Source organism: Scyliorhinus canicula, chromosome 1, assembly GCF_902713615.1.
Source record: "Scyliorhinus canicula chromosome 1, sScyCan1.1, whole genome shotgun sequence".
NCBI lineage: Eukaryota > Metazoa > Chordata > Chondrichthyes > Carcharhiniformes > Scyliorhinidae > Scyliorhinus > Scyliorhinus canicula.
Window position 1 is genome coordinate 74929776 of NC_052146.1, and position 21031 is coordinate 74950806.

Here is a 21031-nt window from a genome sequence, read left to right on the forward strand (position 1 = left end):
CACTGACCCCATGGATCGGATGGACCATTGCCCGCATGGATCCGAGGGACCACTGACCCCATGGATCCAAGGGATCACTGCCCACATGGATCCCATGGACCACTGCCCGCATGGATCCAATGGGCCACTGCCCACATAGATCTGAGGGACCACTGCCCGCATGGATCTGAGGGACCACTGCCCGCATGGATCTGAGGGACCACTGACCCCATGGATCCGAAGGACCACTGCCCGCATGGATCCGAGAGACCACTGCCCACATGGATCCGAGGGACCACTGCTCGCATGGATCTGAGGGACCACTGCCCGAATGGATCCGAGGGACCACTGCCCACATGGATCTGAGGGACCACTGCTCGCATGGATCCGAGGGACCACTGCCCACATGGATCCGAGGGACCACTGCTCGCATGGATCCGAGGGACCACTAACCCCATGGATCCAATGGACCACTGACCCCATGGATCCAATGGGCCACTGCCCGCATGGATCTGAGGGACCACTCCCCACATGGATCCGAGGGACCACTGCTCGCATGGATCCGAGGGACCACTAACCCCATGGATCCGAAGGACCACTCTCCGCATGGATCCGAGAGACCACTGCCCACATGGATCCGAGGGACCACTGCTCGCATGGATCCGAGAGACCACTGCCCACATGGATCCGAGGGACCACTGCTCGCATGGATCCGAGGGACCACTGCCCACATGGATCCGAGGGACCACTGACCCCATGGATCTGAAGGACCACTGCCCGCATGGATCCGAGAGACCACTGCCCACATGGATCCGAGAGACCACTGCCCACATGGATCCGAGAGACCACTGCCCACATGGATCCGAGGGACCACTGCTCGCATGGATCCGAGGGACCACTGCCTGCATGGATCCGAGGGACCACTGCCCACATGGATCTGAGGGACCACTGCTCGCATGGATCCGAGAGACCACTACCCACATGGATCTGAGGGACCACTGCCCACATGGATCTGAGGGACCACTGCTCGCATGGATCCGAGGGACCACTGCCCACATGGATCCGAGGGACCACTGCTCGCATGGATCCGAGGGACCACTAACCCCATGGATCCAATGGGCCACTGCCCGCATGGATCCGAGGGACCACTGCCCACATGGATCCGAGGGACCACTGCTCGCATGGATCTGAGGGACCACTAACCCCATGGATCGGATGGACCACTGCCCACATGGATCCGAGGGACCACTGCCCACATGGATCCGAGGGACCACTGCTCGCATGGATCCGATGGACCACTGACCCCATGGATCCGATGGACCGCTGCCCACATGGATCCGAGGGACCACTGCCCACATGAATCCGAGGGACCACTGCCCACATGGATCCGAGGGACCACTGCCCACATGGATCCGAGGGACCACTGCCCACATGGATCCGAGGGACCACTGCCCACATGGATCCGAGGGACCACTGCCCACATGGATCCGATGGACCACTGCCCAAATGGATCCGATGGACCGCTGGCCGCATGGATCCGAGGGACCGCTGCCCACATGGATCCGAGGGACCACTGACCCCATGGATTGGATGGACCACTGACCCCATGGGTCCGATGGACCACTGCCCGCATGGATCCGAGGGACCGCTGCCCACATGGATCCGAGGGACCACTGCCCACATGGATCCGAGCGACCACTACCCACATGGATCCGATGGACCACTGCCCGCATGGATCCGAGGGACTGCTGCCCACATGGTTCCATGCAGAAGGACAGTGCAAACATAGAGAGGGGGTTTCTGCACAGTGATTAGGTTATGAAACTGAGTCTGTGTCATTTGTTACGATCCCAGTTAATGATACTGCTGGACAATCCGATCCCAGAATGGCACCCGGCTTGATTGATCCAAACTTTATTTTAAAATGTAGAGTACCCAATTCATTTTTTCAAATTAAGGGGCAATTTGGCATGACCAACTGTCAAACTCGGGGGCGCGACCCGCGGGTGGGTTGCAGGCAGGTGTCAGGAGGGTCGGCGAGCCGTCCTTCGCGACGCTCCCGATCGCGCAAACACGCGCAGAGCAGCCGGCTTTTAATAATGCCGGCTGCAAGCGGCCTTCAAAATGGCCACAAACATGTAAAAAATATGCAGCCGCATTGCCCATGCGCGCCCGATCATCGCTGCGCATGCGCAAAACTATGCGCATGCGCACTGATGATCGGGCACGCATGCTCAGTGCTGCCGCTTTTTTTCTTTAAACGGTCGCAGCTTTTTCTTTTACAAGTTTGGGGGGGAGGTTTATTCATTTATTTTATTCATTTAATTTTTATTTTATTCATTTTTTTTTTACAAGATCGGGGGTGGTGTTTTATTTGATAAAATTTTAACGCTGGAAAATAATGCAGAACTTTGGACAGATGGAGACTCCATGCTTTCCGACACAGGAAGGCTTCACCTTTATCCAACAGGTTCCATTGGAGGAGGGTGTACGAGGGCTAAAGGGACCCAAAACCATTTCCTCCATTTTTGTCATCAGCAAACAAGGCAAAAGAAAATGGTGGGTCGCGCAGGTCGGCCGCCATGGGTTGCGAAGGTCGGCTGGCATGGGTCGCGAAGGTCGGCTGGGTTGGGTCCTGAAGGTTGGCCGGTTGGTAAAAATGGGTCCCCGGAAAAAAAGTTTGACGAACACTGACCTAGCCTGCACATCTTTGGGTTGTGGGGGCGAAACCCACGCAAAGACGAGGAAAATGTGCAAAGTCCACACGGACAGTGACCCAGAGCCGGGATTGAACCTGGGACCTCGGCGCCATTAGACAGCAATGCTAATCACTGGGCCACCATGCTGCCCAGATCCTAACTTTTAATAATAATAATCTTTATTAGTGTCACAAGTAGGCTTACATTAACACTGCAATGAAGTGACTCTGAAAATCTCCTAATCGCCACACTTTGGCGCCTGTTCTGGTACACAGAGGGAGAATTGAGAATGTCCAATTCACCTAACAATCACGTCTTTCAGGGCTTGTGGGAGGAAACTGGAGCGCCCGGAGGAAGCTCACGCAGACAAGGGGAGAACGTGTACAGACAGTGACCCAACCCGGGAATCGACCCTGGGTCCTTGGCGCTATGAAGCAACAGTGCTAGCAGGATTGCTGAGGGATTTCGATAAAATAATAAAACATTTATTACGATTTGCTATCGTACACTGTTCCTTCACACCTTTTTCAGAGATATACACAGAATTGTATGGATAACACAAGTAACAAAATTCACCTTGTACTCTAAATTTCACAGTCGGTGTGCAGTCCGTGTAAACCAATAGGTGAAATGTAGTCACCTACCCCACACTCTGAAACCGAATGACAGATGCCCACCCAATACAACTTCTGCAGATGTCTCCTAAATTTACACCCCCCCCCCATGACGCTTGTCACACTGTGAGCCAACGTGCCACACTGAAACTCTGTATTCTGCACAAGGCTTTTCAAATTCCACTCTCTAAGAACATGCTTTGGAATCTTCTCTCAAATAAAGTTTTCTCTTGGATGTCTTCACCAAGGATCCACTTCCAGGACTTCGGCATCTCCTTCCAATACTCCTCTGCCCTGGAGCAGGCAACTCCGCTTTTCACAGACTATCTCAGGTTCCCACACATGCCCACAAAACACCACTGCTTCACAAGCCTGCGGTTGGAGTTGCCAATCTTCTCATTACCCTAGATCTTTGGCTTCTTGCAAGTCGCCGTCTCAGGTTTGCAGCCCTGTCTTTAACTCGGAGATTCTCTCTGCTCCTTACTTTAACTTAATTGAGCAGGATCTTGTTCAGATTTCTGTTCTTTATTCCTTTGATTCTGCAGGCTTCCTGGAACTCTGTGTCCTATTCCCTGGTTTCGAAAGAACTTTCTGTTCTTTAGCTTGAGGCCTACCCTCTTCATGTCTTCCCTGTTCTGGCAATTTCTGTGGCAGCTGTTTTTTTCTGGGTTATCTGATTCCAGTTGATTCAAGTGCTCTTGCTGTCTTGGTGTTGTTACCCTGGTTGGTAACTAACAGCCTAGTTTCTTTAAACCTTGTGTTTGTTTTAATGTCGTAAAGCCCTCGTTACAATGCAAGCATCCGAACCAAACTGACGTTATTAACCCTTTCTTACCACACAAATATAGAAACACAAAATTAAGCTTACTTAAAGCTATACCTTATTTCTAATACCCATAAAAACAACTATGGATCACTTAAAACTCTATTTCTTGACGCATTTTAATGTTGATTCCTGAACTAGGCTAATTGTGCTTCAAAGAAACCCTAAAAACTCCAGTCCCAAAGCAACATAAAGTGTTTTTAAAGGTGTTTATGAAACCTAATGATGGTTTTTCAAAGTCTTTCATGGGGTGTGGATGTCGCTGGCCAGGTTAACATTTTTATTTCCCATGCATAATTGCCCCTTGAGAAGGTGGTGGTGAGCCACCATGTGGTGCAGGTACACCCACAGTGCTGTTAGGGAGGGAGTTCCAGGATTTTGACTCGGCAACAGTGAAAGAACGGCAGATATAATTCCAAGTCGGGATGGTGCCTGACTTGGAGGGGAACTTGCAGGTGGTGGTGTTCCCATGTGTCTGCTGTCCTTGTCCTTCTGGGTGATTTGGAAGGTGGTGTTGAAGGCACCTTGGTGAGTTCCTGCAGTGCATCTGATAGATGATACACACGGCTGTCACTGTGGTGGAGGGAGTGAAAGTTTGTGGATGGTGTGCTAATCAAGTGGCTGGATGGTGTCAAGGTGGACGGGCTTTGATGAATCAGTAGCTGAGTTATCTGCCACAGAATTCCCAGCCTCTGACATGCTCTTGTAGCCACAGTATTTATATAACTGCTCCAGTTCAGTTTCTGGTCCCCAGGTTGACGGTCCTTTAATTAAACTCCCCTTATAACTGCACAATGAGGAGAAGTGAGAAATTCAGACCCTGATGTTAATGGAATTCCGTTTGAAGCTGGAGCTAATCCTGCCACTGACCATCTGAGTATCGGCCACAAGGTTCAGTTTATCACTGCTGTCATGTTACCTACTGTTTTTCAGATATAATAAGAATATATTTCTCTTCCAATTTCATGTAGGAGCTTCGAGGAGCAGCAGGCTGCAGTCCATTCTGGGAAAGGTGCTGGCCAAGCCTCTGACAGCACCCCACATTCTGGGACAAACGTTGCCATCACTCCCAGCTATGTCGACAGTCCGAGGAAGGTAAAATGAGCTCTTGTGTTTAAAACCTCTGCCGTCTTTTAACCTATTTGAGTCATGAATTTTGTTTCTGGTGTGTTTGCTGTTCTGAGCATCCTACTAGACTCCATGTATTCAGTGCCGTGTTAAACCAGGTAGAAAAATATTCATGTTTGTGCCTAGGGATAAACTGGGTGTTACCACTAGGACATGTTTTATATATTGATATCAATGTGCTGCTAGGGCTTTGGTACTTAAAGCACTGTGCTTGAATGCTGCTGCTTCAAGCACCAAGGACACGGGCTTAGTTCTGGCCTTGTGTGACTGTGAGGAGTTCGCAATTTCTCCCCATGGGTGCATGGGTTTCCTCCAGATGCTCTGAATTCCTCCCACAATCCAAAAATGTGCTGGTTAGGTGGATTGGTCATGCTAAAATTGTCCCTTTGAGTCCAGGAATGTGTCGGTTAGGTAGGGTTATGGGGAAAGGGCAGGGGTATTGGCCTAGATATGGTGCTCTTTCAGAGGGTTGTTGCAGATTTGATGGGCCAAATGCCGGCCCCCTGCACTGTGGGGATTCTATGGTTATGACAAACGTGTAGTAATATTCATTCCCCTCTCTGTTTGCTCTTAGCATTGCCACAGCAGTCCTGTAACTTACCAGTACTTCATCCTAGGTTTATATAGCTGCCTGTGAGCTGTCTTACCCAGGCTGCTGTGTTCACTGTGCATTTCACCACAGTTCAGAAGTGCTTGGTCTACAAATTGCATCCCCCCTCCATGGTGGCCTTATGGTGAGAAGGAAAGGTTTAAAATTGTGAGGAGAATTTCAATTTTCTTGTTCAATTCAAATGGAACCACATTTCTAGTTTTAAAAGCTAAAGCAAAAAGTCGCAGATGCTGGAAATCTGCAGGAAAAATTGAAAATGATGGTCAAGCAACATCTGTAGAGAGAAAGCGTTAATGTCCTGATTTTACCTCATGTAAAACCCATCCACTTGCACAGTTAAAATCAGGTCCAGTAATTCAGGTCGATGGCCTTCTCTAGATATCTCTGCTTTAATGGGATGTGTTAAAACAGCTGGTTGTGGATTAGAAGTGTGCAGCATCTTTTTTCACATTTATAGTAAGCAGCACCAACTTCGTTTTATAGAGCAACAACTTGTATTTTGTGTAGTGCCCGTTATTTAATGAAACATCCCAAGGTACTTAGAGGAGCATGACACTGAGCAACATAAGGAGATCAGACAACCAACAGCTTGGACAATGAGGTTTATGTGTGTCTTAAAGGAGTAAAACAAGGCACAGCGAAGTATAGGGAGGGAATTCCAGAGAATAAGGGCAAGGCAGTTGAAAGCAGAGCCACCATTGGAGGAGCGGTTAAAATCAGAAATGCTCAAGAGGGCAGAATAGAGGGGTGCAGAGACCTCCGAGGATTGTGGGGCTGGAGGAGATTATGGAGATAGGAAGGGACAAAGCCATGGAAGGATTTGTAAACAAAGTTGTGAATTTAAAAATAAAGAAGTTGCTTGACCGAGAGGCAGTGCTGGTCAGTGAGCACAGGGTAAAGGGGATTTGTGGGAGTTAGGACACGGACAGCAGAGTTTTAGATGACCTCAAGTTCACAGAGGGTAGAATGTGGGAGACCGGCCAGGAGTGCATTTGAATGGCCAAGTTTAGAGGTGACAAAGGCTCAGTAAAAAAGACTCTTGCAGGAAGGGAAACAAACTGAATGTAACATTGTTACAGACGCCTGGTCAGATTCTAACAATGACTAAGATACTGGACCAAAACCGCAATGTTTTTTAAAAAACATTTTACTGTGTGGAAAGACCGATTCGCTCCAGGAATGATTGCATGGCAAATAGGGCTTGGTTATTTTTACAAACAAAACTTTATTAAAACAAATTGCATGGCAAATAGGGCTTGGTTATTTTTACAAACAAAACTTTATTAAAACAAAAGAAAAACAATGTTTAAACTTTTAAACTTCAAACCTAACAAAAACATCTTGCATGTATCTCTTAACCCTAACCCACGATTTCCCATTAAACAGCACGTAAAATGAACATACAGCTTTCAAATCCATTTATGCAGGCGGGCGACAATGATATTGCATTTACAGAATATATTCCTGTTGCTAGTGTAGTTCCTTCATTCCTCTTTTCGAAAGCCTGTCTCTGTGGCAGCTTTTCATGACTTCTCCCGGTGGCCTTCCAAATCCTTCTGCCCCACCTGTTGGTACAGGATTCTTTTCTCTCTTTGAGCTCTGCCCAGCCCTCAAACAATGGTTCTGTCCTGAGGCGTCCAGACTTGAACTCTTCATCGCCAGCTGGGCTTTTGATTGTCCAGTCTCGTTTATACAAGAACAGGGCCGTGCTATGAATATGCAATTAACCACCAACTTACAGACAAAAGAGGCCATCAGACTATGTAATGTGTTAATGGCTGGTCAGATCAGAGTGTCCTGGAGGTCAATGGATCTTGAGCGAATCACCCCGGCTGAACAGGTATCCTGTTTATTCCCATTAATGAAAAATGAAATGAAAATCGCTTATTGTCACGAGTAGGCTTCAATGAAGTTACTGTGAAAAGCCCCTAGTCGCCACATTCCGGCGCCTGTCCGGGGAGGCTGGCACGGGAATCGAACCATGCTGCTGGCCTGCTTGGTCTGCTTTAAAAGCCAGCGATTTAGCCGAGTGAGCTAAACCAGGTTTAGGTCTGAATGGCATAATGTAACTCAGGCCAGGTGTGGGTGTATACCTCTGACTCCGTGCTGGCAGTTTCATCCTCAGTCTGTTAACCCATAAACTGCCCACTACATCTTCAATCCCATTTTCAGATCCAATTTCCTAACATCTCCCTCTTGGAACAGATATCCAGCCACAAAATATTAAGTCAGATGACCAAAATCTTGGTCAAAGTGGTAGGTTAAAAGAGGAAAGCATGTTAGAGAGGCAGAGAAACGAGGGGAAAGAAGTTCCAGCACTTTAGGGTCTAGCAACTGAAAGCATAGCCACCAATGGTGGAGCAATTGTATTTGGGGATGTGCAGGAGACCAGGATTGGAGGATCGCAGTGACCTGAATGATACAGGACTGGAGGAGGGTATTGAGTTAGGGAGGGTAAGGCCATGGAGGGACTTGTAAGGAGAGAATTTTAAAATTGAGGTTGGGATTTAAGTGTAGGTCAGCAAGCGCAAAGTTTTATTTCAGTTTGTAGCTGATGTTTTATTCTGACTCCTGATATGCTTTTTTTAATCTGCATGAAATAACTTGGTGCAGGACTCGAAATAATAGTGTACAACGTAACAAGTTTACAGTGTTGTCCCCTTAGCCAAGCTCAGTTTAACGTTTCAGGTGAGATGTTTAGCTGAGGCCCTGTCTGCTGTCTCAGGGAGCCCGTGAAAGATCCAAAGGGAGTAATCGAGGAAAGGTAGCAAAGCTCTCCCTGATGTCCTGCCAACATTCATCCCTCAAGCAACATCACTAAATCACATTATCTGATCATTATTATGTTGGTGTTTTGTGGGATCTTGCTAATTTGCAAACTGTCTGCAGCATCTCCTACACTACACTCAGAAATTCTTTATTGGCTGTAAAGTACTTACGGTTGCACTGAGGTTGCGAAAGATGCTATATAAGTGCAAGTCATTCCTCCTTTTCTCGGCATAGTTCGAGAATTTCTTTGGCCGATTTCAGCAGTCCAAAGGGGTGCACTATTTGGCAGGCCGGGTCCGCAAGCGGCTGGCGCCATGTTGCACGGTGTGGCCGCTGCTGTGCGTATGCGGGGCACAGACCCGGCAATTCTCTAGCCTTATCCGCAGCTAGAGCCGGGTGTTCTCCGCTGCGTGTCTGCTAGCCCCCCTACCAGACGGGGAATTGGTGGCCGTTTTGGGCTGGTTCCTCGTGGTTAAATGTCACCGTTCCCACGTCGCCGTCGGCACTTTGTCTCAGAATCGGAGAATCCAGCCCAATGTCTCTAATTATCTCCTCCCCAGGGAATCTTCCTCATATAAACAATATTAGCCCAACTTTTACAATGCTTTAATTGCACATCTTGCAACCACCGTGTCTGTCCTTTAAACAACGACTTAAAAAGAACTGCTGCAGCAGTCATGCACATACGAACCCCAGGCTTTTAACCCTTTCATATAATACAATGTATATCTGAAATTCATACATTCATTACACCTGAGTAATCCTCCATACACATTTCCTCCGTTACCTGTTGCAAACTTCAGGGGGAGATCATTATAATCATTCCAGTGACTGCCTCACGCTGGACCACAAAAGCCTTGTGCAGGATTCATCTATCTTCGGAAACAGGCACTGAGCTGCAGAGTCCTCACTCCGTGTTCCATTGTGAGGAAGTATCATTTGCTCATTTGCTTGATGTTCGCAATTGACACCCCATCAGCGGTCTTCTCCAGTCACTAAATGGTTTGTTTTATTTAGAAGTAAGACCTGGGAAATCCTTTCCAAGCTGGTTGTCGGATAACTGGACTTTATCTCCATGCCATTCAATGTGCCGCCAGTGAAAGTTTAAATTCTTTTGACTCGTGCAGTGACCATTTCTTGGGCCAACCAACATTTTCTGGGGTCAGGCAGACGTTATGCTTCATCAGAGTGGGGAGAGATTCTCAGTGGTCTAATATATCCCACATGACGTATTATTTTCCCCCAGCCCCCAGGCTTAATGGCAACTTTTGATTCGCAGGTAGGGAGCTTGAGCCCAAGAATATAAGCAATCTGCTGTTCTCTTGTGCTAGTTAGAAAGGATTCGAAAGTTAATGATGCTTCCCTGTTTATTTTGAATCTGATGACCTGAGTAAATATGGTAAACTTTGTGTTATCCATCAGAATTCTCTCCAAACCGGAATTTCTGATGTTCCACTAATACGAATCGTCACTTCACTTCAAGCAGAAGCAATTACAAAGTCAAATGGAAATTTTTGTTTTGGTACTTTAATTTATGTTCTGTTCTTTACTTCTTCAGTATTTGCTGCTATTGCTGCTGCAAGTATTGCTCTGTATTCCATGGCAGATGGAACTCTCTGTTAACCGGTATTTTTGATTAAATGGTACCATCCATTCTGCGGCATGCCAGATAATGAAGATTTTACTGAGGAACATTGTGGAACAGGAGCTGCCAAACCTAAAATCGGTGCAAAGTGTTATGTAGCACATGCTTCTGTTAGGACACGTCAAGGAATCCAGCTCTCAGTGAAGTGCCGTTCTTTGGAATCTACCAAGTTTAAATCTTTTTTGAATGAAACACACGGAGCTTCAATCAGGTCTGTCCATGGGGTTTAAAGAAATCAAAGTCACTATGTCGTACCACGTACATGCATGGCAATAAAGGAAACGTGTAGATAGGCAAGCAGTCAGCCATTCTTCCCCATTGAGCTGGGTTTGACCATTAAATGAGATCATGACTGATCTGCACCCTTGACTCCAGTTCCTTACCTTTGATCCATGTCCCCTGATAGCCCAATCTCATCATCATCTACCCAACTCGATCCTAAAAATTTCAATTGTCGCCCCAGGGTCAATTCCAGATATTCACTGACTGTTGTGGACAAATTGCTTCTGATTTTACTCTGGACCTTATGGTTATTCATGAAGGCCCCGCCTTCTCAACCTCGCCCCTCACTTGAGGTGTGGTGAACCTCAGGTTATTAATCCTCTGATTAAATCACCACCAGTCAGCTCTCCACTTCAAAGCTGGTCATCTGGGACTATGGCAACTTTACCTTACTTACTGTTCTGGAATATTCCTTTATTACTCTTGATGCTAAAAGTGACAAGGAAGATGCATTTAGTTAAAAGCATCTGAATAATTAGAGGCCCATTTTGAACACGGACAAAAGCAAATTACTGCGGATGCTGGAGTCAACATGGAGTTTGAACATGGACACTTCCCTCCCATTTACGACTCTCAATTGGCACTATCACTAGTCCAGCTGTTTTATTTATGAGCTTTTTCTAGTAGAATCAACATGAATTGATTGCATTCTCAGTCGGTGTTAATTCTTTCTGATGCCCAGGCTGCGCCCTGCATATCAAAGGGAGTCATTACTGTCACAGCACAATTAACCACATTATGACAGTGAATTTATCGTCATTGTGTCTGCAGTGTATTGTTTTTGATTCTCTGCCACAGGCTTTTTACCACTCGATCTGAAAAAATGGAGAGGTGAGCTCACTCCATCGACAGAAAGACAACATCCTGACTGATTTTATTGTGATTAGTTTGCTGTGTATTTTGCAAATGTAAATGTAATTTCAAAAGGGCAGGACCCTCGAGTGACCAGGGTAGCACAAGTGGATAGCAGTGTGGCTTCACAGCGCCAGGGTCCCAGGTTCGATTCCCTGCTGGGTCACTGTCTGTGCGGAGTCTGCACGTTCTCCCTGTGTCTGCGTGGGTTTCCTCCAGGTGCTCACACTGGGACAACTTCGCAGGAGAGAGAAAATGAGCCACTGTTTATGCCTGACCAGTGAACCCACTTGAGTAAGTGTTTTCGAGTCGCCCAAGCCCCTAGACTAGAGTTCTAGACTCTGGAATTATGTTCTAGTTCTGTGATTCACCAGAATGAAAATAGAGCAACGAGTGGGTGACGCAAAAGGCCAAATTATATTTAGGAAGGAATGAAATTAACCAGACTTGTCAACATGCGCACACAACCAGTTACTATACTATGGAAGGAAAAGACTATAACGACACATAGAATCATAGAATTTACAGTGCAGAAGGAGGCCATTCGGTCTATCGAGTCTGCAGCAGCCCTTGGAAAGAGCACCCTACATAAGCCCACACCTCCACCCTATCACTGTAACCCAGTAACCCCACCTAATCTTTTTGCACACTAAGGGGCAATTTAGCATGGTCGACCCACCTAACCTGTGCATTTTTAGACTGTAGGAGAAACCAGAGCACTCAAAGGAAACTCACGCAGACACGGGGAAAATGTACAAACTTCACACAGTCAGTCACCTGAGGTTGGAATTGACGCCTGGAGCTGTGAGGCAACAATGCTAATCACTGTGCCACCGTGCCGTCCAAATGGATATTTTTAGGTTTTCATCATTTTACACAATTTCCAACCATCCTTCCTCAACGCTTGGCTAATTGGGGATTTCTGGGGACTGTAGAATATACTCACCACTCCTGCGGTCGAGTAATTTTAGACTTTTTTCAGTTGTTGGGGCCGATAAAGTTGCGGCTCATTCAAAGTTGGTTAGTTCTGGTCGTTGGTATCTTCTGTCGGTCCTCGGGTCCGTTGTTTGATTGGTTGGGTTGGCCTGAGAAGAATTCATGGCTGTAGTGGTGGAGAAGTGAACTGTGCTCCGGCGCCCATACATTTATATCACATTCTGGCTGGGGCTTTTCACGCCTAAAAGTCGAGTGCCCCCTGTCTTAAATTAATTTTAAAACCTTTTGAAATTCTGGTGGGTGTCTCCCAATGATCGGTCAAATTGATGAGCGTGCTTGGAGATGATGTGGTGCGAAATGGTTTGGATGGGCCTCAGGAGGTGTTGATCGCTTTCCCATCGAGATGATTTTGCAAGACACAGCTTGGCCCAAACCTGTTGGATTTTGCAAAGAACTTGGGAGTCTATAATGTGTATTGTCCATAGATATTGTTATGGGTAGCGTGGTTCTTTGGTTTTGAGGCAGGATTAGCAAGGCCCATTTCTGCATAACTAGCAGGCTAGTTTTGGCAATGCCCCATTGTCCTTTGTCAGCTCAAACTACTCCCAGATGGATTTGATAATGCTGTGTATCTCTTTGTCGGTCTCATTTGCAGCCATTTTAAATCCATGTGACTTGAAACACAGAATTTGAAGTTTGTCTGTATTTCAGCCAGTTTTGTCCATATTCCACATATTGTATTAATGTCCATGAAAAGGTGGATTTTCCTAATTTTACAGGACAAGGGGGACCTTTGGGTGCATGTCCAAAGATCCCTAAAGGCAGGTAAATAAAGTGGTTAAGAAGGCATATTCAGGGCAGCACGGTGGTGCCTCACGGCGCCGAGGTCCCAGGTTCGATCCCGGCCCTGGGTCACTGTCCATGTGGAGTTTGCACATTCTCCCCGTGTTTGCGTGGGTTTCACCCCATAACCCAAAGATGTGCTAGGTGGATTGGCATATGCTAAATTGTCCCTTAATTGGAAAAAATGAATTGGGTACTCTAAAAGTTTTTTAAAAATGGCATATTAGATACTTGCCTTTATTAGCCGAGGCATAGAATATAAGAGCAGGGATGGAGCTATATAAAACGCTTGCTAGGCCACAGCTAGAGTACTGTCTGCAATTCAGGTCGCCACACTACAGAAAGGATGTGATTGCATTAGGGTGCAGAGGAGATTCACCAGGATATTGCCTGGACTGGAACATTCCAGCTATGAAGAGATGTTGGGGTTGTTCTCCATAGAGCAGAAAAGGCTGACGGGAGACCTGATTTAGGTGTCTAAAATAATAAAGGCCATGGATAGATAGAACCTTTTCCCCTTTGAGGGGGGATAGGTTTAAGATGAGAGGCAGGAGGTTTAGAGGAGTTTGGAGGAAAAGGATTTTCACCCAGAGAGTGGTGGGAATCTGGAACTCGGGGCAGGATTCTCTCATTCGACGGCAGAGTGTCCACGCCGTCGGAAGCGGCGTTGCCTTTCACGACGGCATGAACGGGCTGCTGGGAATACCGATTCTGGCCCCTACAGGGGGTCAGCACGGCGCTGGAACAGTTCATGCCGCTCCAGCCTCCCATCCCAGCGTGAACTGTGCGCTGCGGGATCCGTGCATGCGCTGTGGCGCTGGCGGCAACGCACGCATGCACAGTGGCCTCCCTCAACGCGCCGGCCCCGATGCAACATGGCGCAGGAGTTCAGGGGCCGGTGTCGAAGAAAATATGCCTGGGGTGTGAGAGGCCGGCCCGCCGATTGGTGGGCCCCGATCGACCCCAGGCCCCATTGAAGGCCCCCCCCCCACAGACCGCACCCCGACCCTGCGCGCAGAGTTCCATTCCGGCTGCGACCAGGTGTGGACGGCGCCCGTGGGACTCTGCCTTTTTAAAGCGGCCGCTCGGGCCGGAGAATTGGCGAACCAGCCGCGTACAGCGGCCCGTGACCGGCGCCACGCCAAACACGCCGGCGCCAACCGCACACCGAATCGCGCGCCGGCATCGGAGTGCCATGGCCCAGTTGCGAGGATTCTCCAGCCCGGCCCCAGGCTGAGAGAATCCCACCCTTGGTGCCTGAAAAGGTGGTAGAGACGGGAACCCTCAACATTTAAGAAGCATTTAAATGAGCACTTGAAATGCCATAGCGTACACGAGTATGGGCCAATTGCTGGAAATTGGGGATTAGAATAGATGTTTGATGGTTGATGCAGACATGATGGGCCAAAGAGCCTTTTTCTGCGCTGTTAAAGTCTAACTCTAAAATCAGTGCACCGTATAACTGAAAGTCTAGGACTGCTGAAAGTGTCACATCTTCTGGAATGTGGCCAAAATGTAGTGAATGAGCTGCATTTGTATAGCACCTTTCCCGATTTTGTGCCACCTCTAAGCACTTCGCTTTTGAAGTTACTGTCACCGTTGCAAGGTCAGAAAAAAGAGCCAAATACATCTTTTTTTATATAAATAATTTTTATTCAAATTTTCACAAAATCCTCATCACCTCCGGCATTCCCCCCACTGGGTCCGCCACATACAACAATAGGTCATCCGCATAGAGCAACACTCAGTGTTCATCCCCACCTCGCACCAGCCCCCTCCAGTTCCTTGACTCCCTCAGCGCCATGGCCAGGGGTTCAATTGCCAGCTCAAAAAACAGGGGGGGACAAGGGACACCCCTGCCTCGTCCCTCGGTATAACCGAAAATACTCCGACCTCCTCCTATTCGTGGCCACAGTCGCCATCGGGGCTTCATATAACAGCCTCACCCACCTGACAAACCCCTCCCCGAACCTCTCTAACACCTCCCACATGTAACCCCACTCAACCCTATCGAAGGCCTTCTCCGCGTCCAACGCCACCTCTATCTCCGCCTCCCGTTCTACCGCTGGCATCATTATAACATTCAAGAGCCTCCGTGTGTTAGTGTTCAGCTGCCTTCCCTTCACGAACCCCGTTTGATCCTCGTGGATAACCTGCGGCACACAGTCCTCTATCCTCGTGGCTAAGATCTTCGCCAACAGCTTGGCGTCTACATTTAACAGCGAGATCGGCTTGTATCATCCACACTGCAGGGGTACTTGTCCCGCTTAAGGATCAAAGAAATCAGCGCCCGAGACATCGTCGGAGGCAGAGCCCCCCCTTCCCTTGCGTCATTAAAGGTCCTAACCAACAGGGGACCCAGCAGGTCTGCATACATTTTATAGAATTCGACCGGGAACCCATCCGGCCCCGGCGCCTTCCCCGACTGCATGCTCCCTATCCCTTTGACCAGCTCAACCGGCGCCCCCAGTCCCTCCACCTGTCCCTCCTCCACCCTTGGGAATCACAACCGGTCCAAGAAGCGCCCCAACCCCCTCCTCCGCTGGGGGTTCGGATCGATACAGTTCCTCATAAAAGTCCCTGAAGACCCCATTAATGTCTACCCCCCTTCGCACCACATTCCCTCCCCTATCCTTAACTCCACCAATCTCTCTGGAGACTACGCCGCTCCCTCAGCAATCCCTCCTCCGGAGCCTCCGCGTATCTCCTGTCCACCCTCACCATCTCCCCCACCAGTCTCTCCCTCTCTCTCTGCTCTCTCCTCTCCCTGTGGGTTCGAATGGAGATCAACTCCCCTCTCATCACCGCCTTCAATGCCTCCCAGACCGTCCCCACTCGGACCTCCCCATTGTCATTGGCCTCCAGGTACCTCTCGATACATCCTCGAACCCCTCCGCCCACCTCCTCAACCGCCAGCAGCCCCACCTCCAAGCGCCAAAGCGGGCGCTGGTCCCTCTCCTCCCCCAGCTCGAGGTCCACCCAGTGCGGGGCATGGTCAGAAATGGCGATCACCGAATACTCAGCATCCTCCAACCTCGCAATCAGCGCCCTGCTCATAACGAAAAAATCAATCCGGGAATAGGCCTTATGCACATGGGAGAAGTATGAAAATTCCCTGGCCCTCGACCTCGTAAACCTACATGGATCCACCCCTCCCATCTGGTCCATAAACCCCCTCAACACCTTAGCTGCCTCCTCCCCGTCCTGGATCTGGATCGATCCAGTGCCGGGTCCAGCACCGTGTTTAAAACCCCCCCCCCATTATCAGGTCCCCGCCTCCAAATCTGGAATCCGGCCCAACATGCGCCACATGAAACCCGCATCATCCCAATTCGGGGCGTATACATTGACCAGCACCACCCGCTCCTCCTGCAGCTTGCCGCTTACCATCACATACTTCCCGCCGCTGTCTGCCACCACATTCGACGCCTCAAACGACACCCTCTTCCCCACCAGGAACGCCACCCCCCCCCCCCCCCCCCCCCCCCCCCGATTTTTTTGCATCCAGCCTTGAATGAAACACCTGGCCTACCCATCCCTTCCTCAATCTAACCTGATCCGCCACCTTCAGGTGCGTCTCCTGAAGCATGGCCACATCCGCCTTCAGCCCCTTCAGGTGCGCAAACACGCAGGCCCGTTTGACCGGCCCATTCAGTCCCCTCACATTCCAGGTGATCAGCCGGATCAGGGAGCTACCTGCCCCCCTCCAAAGCCGTCTAGCCATTACCCATCCCCAGCCCGCCGCGTGCCCGCGCCCCCCACTCAGCCCATTCCCCATGGCGGCAGACCGCATCCCGACCCCCTCCACATACTCCAGCTCCTTCTTGGCCATTCCAGCAGCAACCCGGTACCCCCCCTAGCTGCGTTGCTCCCTCCATTGTACTCCTGCAAGACTGCTGACTCCTGCTGACCCCAGCCATTCCTGCCACTCCTCCGACCCCTCCCAGCGTGGGGCTTCCCCTCCTCCCCAGTGTCCACCAGCAGGCTTTCCTCCTCCCCCTCCCGCTCTCAAGCGGGAAAAAGCCCGCGCTTCCCAGCTCCGGCCCCGCCCCCTTCAACCCTAAGCGCGGGAAAAAGCCCGCGCTTTCCACCTGCCCGACCCACCTCCTCTACAGCAGCTCCCTTTACCGGCCCCGTCCCCTCACGGGGCCCCAACCCCCCCTCCACACCATCAGCCCCCCACACTGCAGGTCTGCCCCCCTCCTCGAGCCCATCCAACAAACCCAAGCAGAAAACAGTGCCCCACCCGCCCTGAAAACAACAAAGAACCAACATTAAACAGAGAACCCCCCCTCAAAATATAACACAGTTACATGCAGACCCTCGCACCCAGCCCTCAGTTTGAGTCCAACTTCTCGGCCTGCACAAAGGCCCACGCCTCCTCCGGGGACTCAAAGTAAAAGTGCCGGTCCTTGTAGGTGACCCACAAACGCGACGGCTGTAGCATGCCGAACCTCACTCCCTTCCTGTGTAGCACCGCCTTCGTCCGATTTGTACCCGGCCCTCTTCTTTGCCACCTCCGCACTCCAGTCCTGGTAGATCCGCACCACCGCATTCTCCCACCTGCTGCTCCGCTCCTTCTTGGCCGACCTGAGCACACACTCCCGGTCAGCAAACCGGTGGAACCGCACCAGCACCGCCCGTGGCGGCTCATTCGGCTTGGGTCTTCTTGCCAATCTTCGATGGGCCCCCTCTAGCTCCAGGGGCCTCTGAAAGGACCCAGCTCCCATCAGCGAATTTAACATGATGGCCACATAGGCCCCCATGTCTGACCCCTCCAGCCCTTCCGGAAGGCCCAGGATCCGCAGATTTTTCAGCCTCGACCGGTTCTCCATATCCTCGAACCTCTCCTGCCATTTTTTATGGAACACCTCGTGCATCTCTACCTTCACCGCGAGGCCTAAGGTCTCATCCTCTCTTTTGGAGGCCTTTTTCCGGATCTCTCGGATCGCCACCCCCTGGGCTGTCTGGGTCTCCAGCAGCTTGTCAATTGAAGCCTTCAACGGCTCCAGCAGCTCCGCTTTAAGCTCCCTGAAGCAGCGCTGGAGAGTCTCCTGCTGCTCCTGCACCCACTGCCTCCTGGTCTCTGCCCGCCGCCATCTTGTGCTTCTTCCCTCGCTTCTGCTTTGGCGCTGCAACCACTTTTATACTCGCCCCACTCCTGGTCCAGGCCATATACTGCAGGGGAAATGTTGCTGGCTCCTTCCCACGTCGGGAAACGTCAAAGAAGTACCGCTGGGGGCCCTAAAAAGAGCTCAAAAGTCCGTTCCTGGCGGGAGCTGCCGAACGTGCGACTTAGCTCCGCATAGCCGCAACCGGAAGTCAAGAGCCAAATAATTCTAATAATTCATCTTGTATTTACCGTATCTTTCAGTGGTGTCATTAGCCTGATTTCTGACTATCTTTAATGGTCAGTTTCCCCAGCTCTCCCAGGCCTCGAAATGTTGCTGTGCGAAAGAGGAACTTTCCATTGCAGGGAATGCTTCAAACAAACTTTTAATTCTGGAGTGGGGAAAGGAACCATGATGATAGCAATGGGCAATCTACCTCAATTGAAGGAAAAAGCATGAAGGTAGTTAGAAAAAAGCTGATGGAATGCTTATCGCGTTGAGTGGAACCTTCCTCCCCTTCATCCATCCAGACATGTTAAGAGAATCATCTCAAATGGCTTCTCCTCCCACTCCCTACATCGTCACCAATTTCTATCCATGGCTGGCCGTTATTACTCATGTGCATGTTGCCCCTCAGTGATGTCCATCAAAAGCAGAATGCTGGGTTCCAGATGTGTGTTGACAGCTCCAAACCCTACCCTTCCTGTGTGTGTTGTCAGCCTTATCCTGCAATATCCAGCCCTGGACTACAATTTCCTTCTTCTTCAGCTTCATTCACATTGTGGTTTTCAGAACCATCCATGGCCCATTGGTAGCCGTCCAAGAGATCTATGTTCCTCTAATCCTGGCTTCTTGTCTGAGCCCAGTTGTCTTCACCCCAGTGGTGTGTGTTTATTGACCTGTTTTATTCCTGCTAATGGCAATCATTGTTTTCAAATAGTATTCTGAGGAAGTATTAATGTGCAAGGTTTTATCAGACTGATATCCCAAGTCTTTCCTTTTCTCCTTAATTCCTTTTCTCTTCTGAAGATCTGGGACTTTTGCTGCAACACAGTTCCATAGGCTCGGGTGGTGATGCCTGTGCATCATCCAAGAGGCCCTTCGTGTATGAGTTGGAATGAAGAGCACCTTCAGGGATGATGATTCTGGGTGCATTGCAGCACCATTCAGTCTTGACCTCACCCAAAGTCCACACATGTAAATAAAGAGCTAGCTGACATTTGTGTATACTTCCTTGGGATTTTACAACTAATTAGTTATTTTTTTGAATACAAACACTAATTTGCAGCCAATTCGAACAGAGCAAGGTCCCACCTTGAAATGACTTGATTTGGATTGAGAAACCCTGGGCGAACTTCCCTACTCTTCTTCGAATAGTAACGGTAAAGGTAAGGTAAAGTCACTATAGTCCCAAATGACTACAGTATAGGCTGCCTTCCCCTTTAAGGAAGAGATCTGACAGGCAGTGATTTTACCTGAGGATCACCATACCTCAGGCAAGGGGCAAGGTTGAGAATAACCTCAGCCGGTATGGGAATTGAACCCGCGCTGCTGGCTCCACTCTGCATTACGACCCAGCTGTCTAGCCAACTGAGCTAAACCAGCCCCAAATAGCAGTATCATTGACATCCAGAGAGCAGATTAGACTTTGGTTTAACACTCCTTTGGAAGTGCAGCGCTCCCTCCATACTACATGAAGTGCAAGCCCACATTTTATGCTCAAGGCTCTGTGGTAGGACTTGAGCAAACAACTTTCTGACTCCAAGTTGGAAAATGTTACTGCTGTGGCTGACACAGAATACACTCCTGTGTGGGTATTAGATAAGCAGCTGGAATTGACTGTTTTTCCCCCTCCTTTCCTATAGTTTGCTGAACTTGTCATGGTTGTCATCTTCTTTGACCCATTCCTACTCTGAACAGAGCATTTATCAGTTTCGCCGTCAGCAGTGAATTTGAAATAAATGTTTTATCAATGTAGCAGCAGTTCTCACCATTGTGTTGTAACTGGGGCCACAGTGGATTTTTGTACCTGGCCCTCTTTCTCTGTGTTGTGATTCACTGAACTAATTTTCTGTACATTTTTATAAGCAATAACTTTTGAGTGTTGCGAAATGCCAATGTCTTTTGTGGAGGGAAGAAGGAGGTTGAATGGGGAAAGTAATTGTCTGTCAGCCGCCTACCTCTGAATCATGAGGCTCAGGAATCCAGTCCAATTCAAGGGCTTCAGCACAACAATCAAGGCTGGCAATCTAGTGCAGTACTGGGACTGGTAGAGTGCCACACTGTTGGGAAGTGCTATCTTTTGGCTGAGACATTAAAACGTGGCCCCACCTATCTGATCGGTTGGATGTAAAAGCTCTAATGGCGCTATGTGGAAGCAGAGCGAGGCAGTTATTCCCGTTGTCCTGACCAATATTTATCCCTCAGTCAATGTGACAAAACTAGATTGTCTGGTCATTATCACAATTGCTGTGCACAAGTTGGCTGCGGCATTTCCTGCGCAACCATGCTTCAAAAGTACCTCATTGGCCATAAATTTGCTTCACAGCTCCAGGGTCCCAGGTTCGATTCCGGCTTGGGTCACTGTCTGTGCGGAGTCTGCTCATCGTCCCTGTGTGTGCGTGGGTTTCCTCCGGGTGCTCCGGTTTCCTCCCACAGTCCAAAGACGTGCAGGTTAGGCGGATTGGCCATGATAAATTGCCCTTACTGTCCAAAATTGCCCTTGGTGTTGGGTGTGGTT

At 49.4% G+C, this 21031-nt stretch overlaps 1 protein-coding gene across 3 annotated transcripts in view; it reads left to right on the forward strand.

Moving 5' to 3' along the window:
- Nucleotides 1–21031, forward strand: part of depdc5 (DEP domain containing 5, GATOR1 subcomplex subunit) — a 253508-nt gene that overhangs the window by 169599 nt on the left and 62878 nt on the right. For all 3 annotated transcript variants that reach the window (XM_038793299.1, XM_038793316.1, XM_038793307.1), the window contains exon 31: nt 5087–5210. In XM_038793299.1, coding sequence (XP_038649227.1) covers nt 5087–5210 — 124 coding nt within the window. The remainder of the gene's footprint in view (nt 1–5086; nt 5211–21031) is intronic.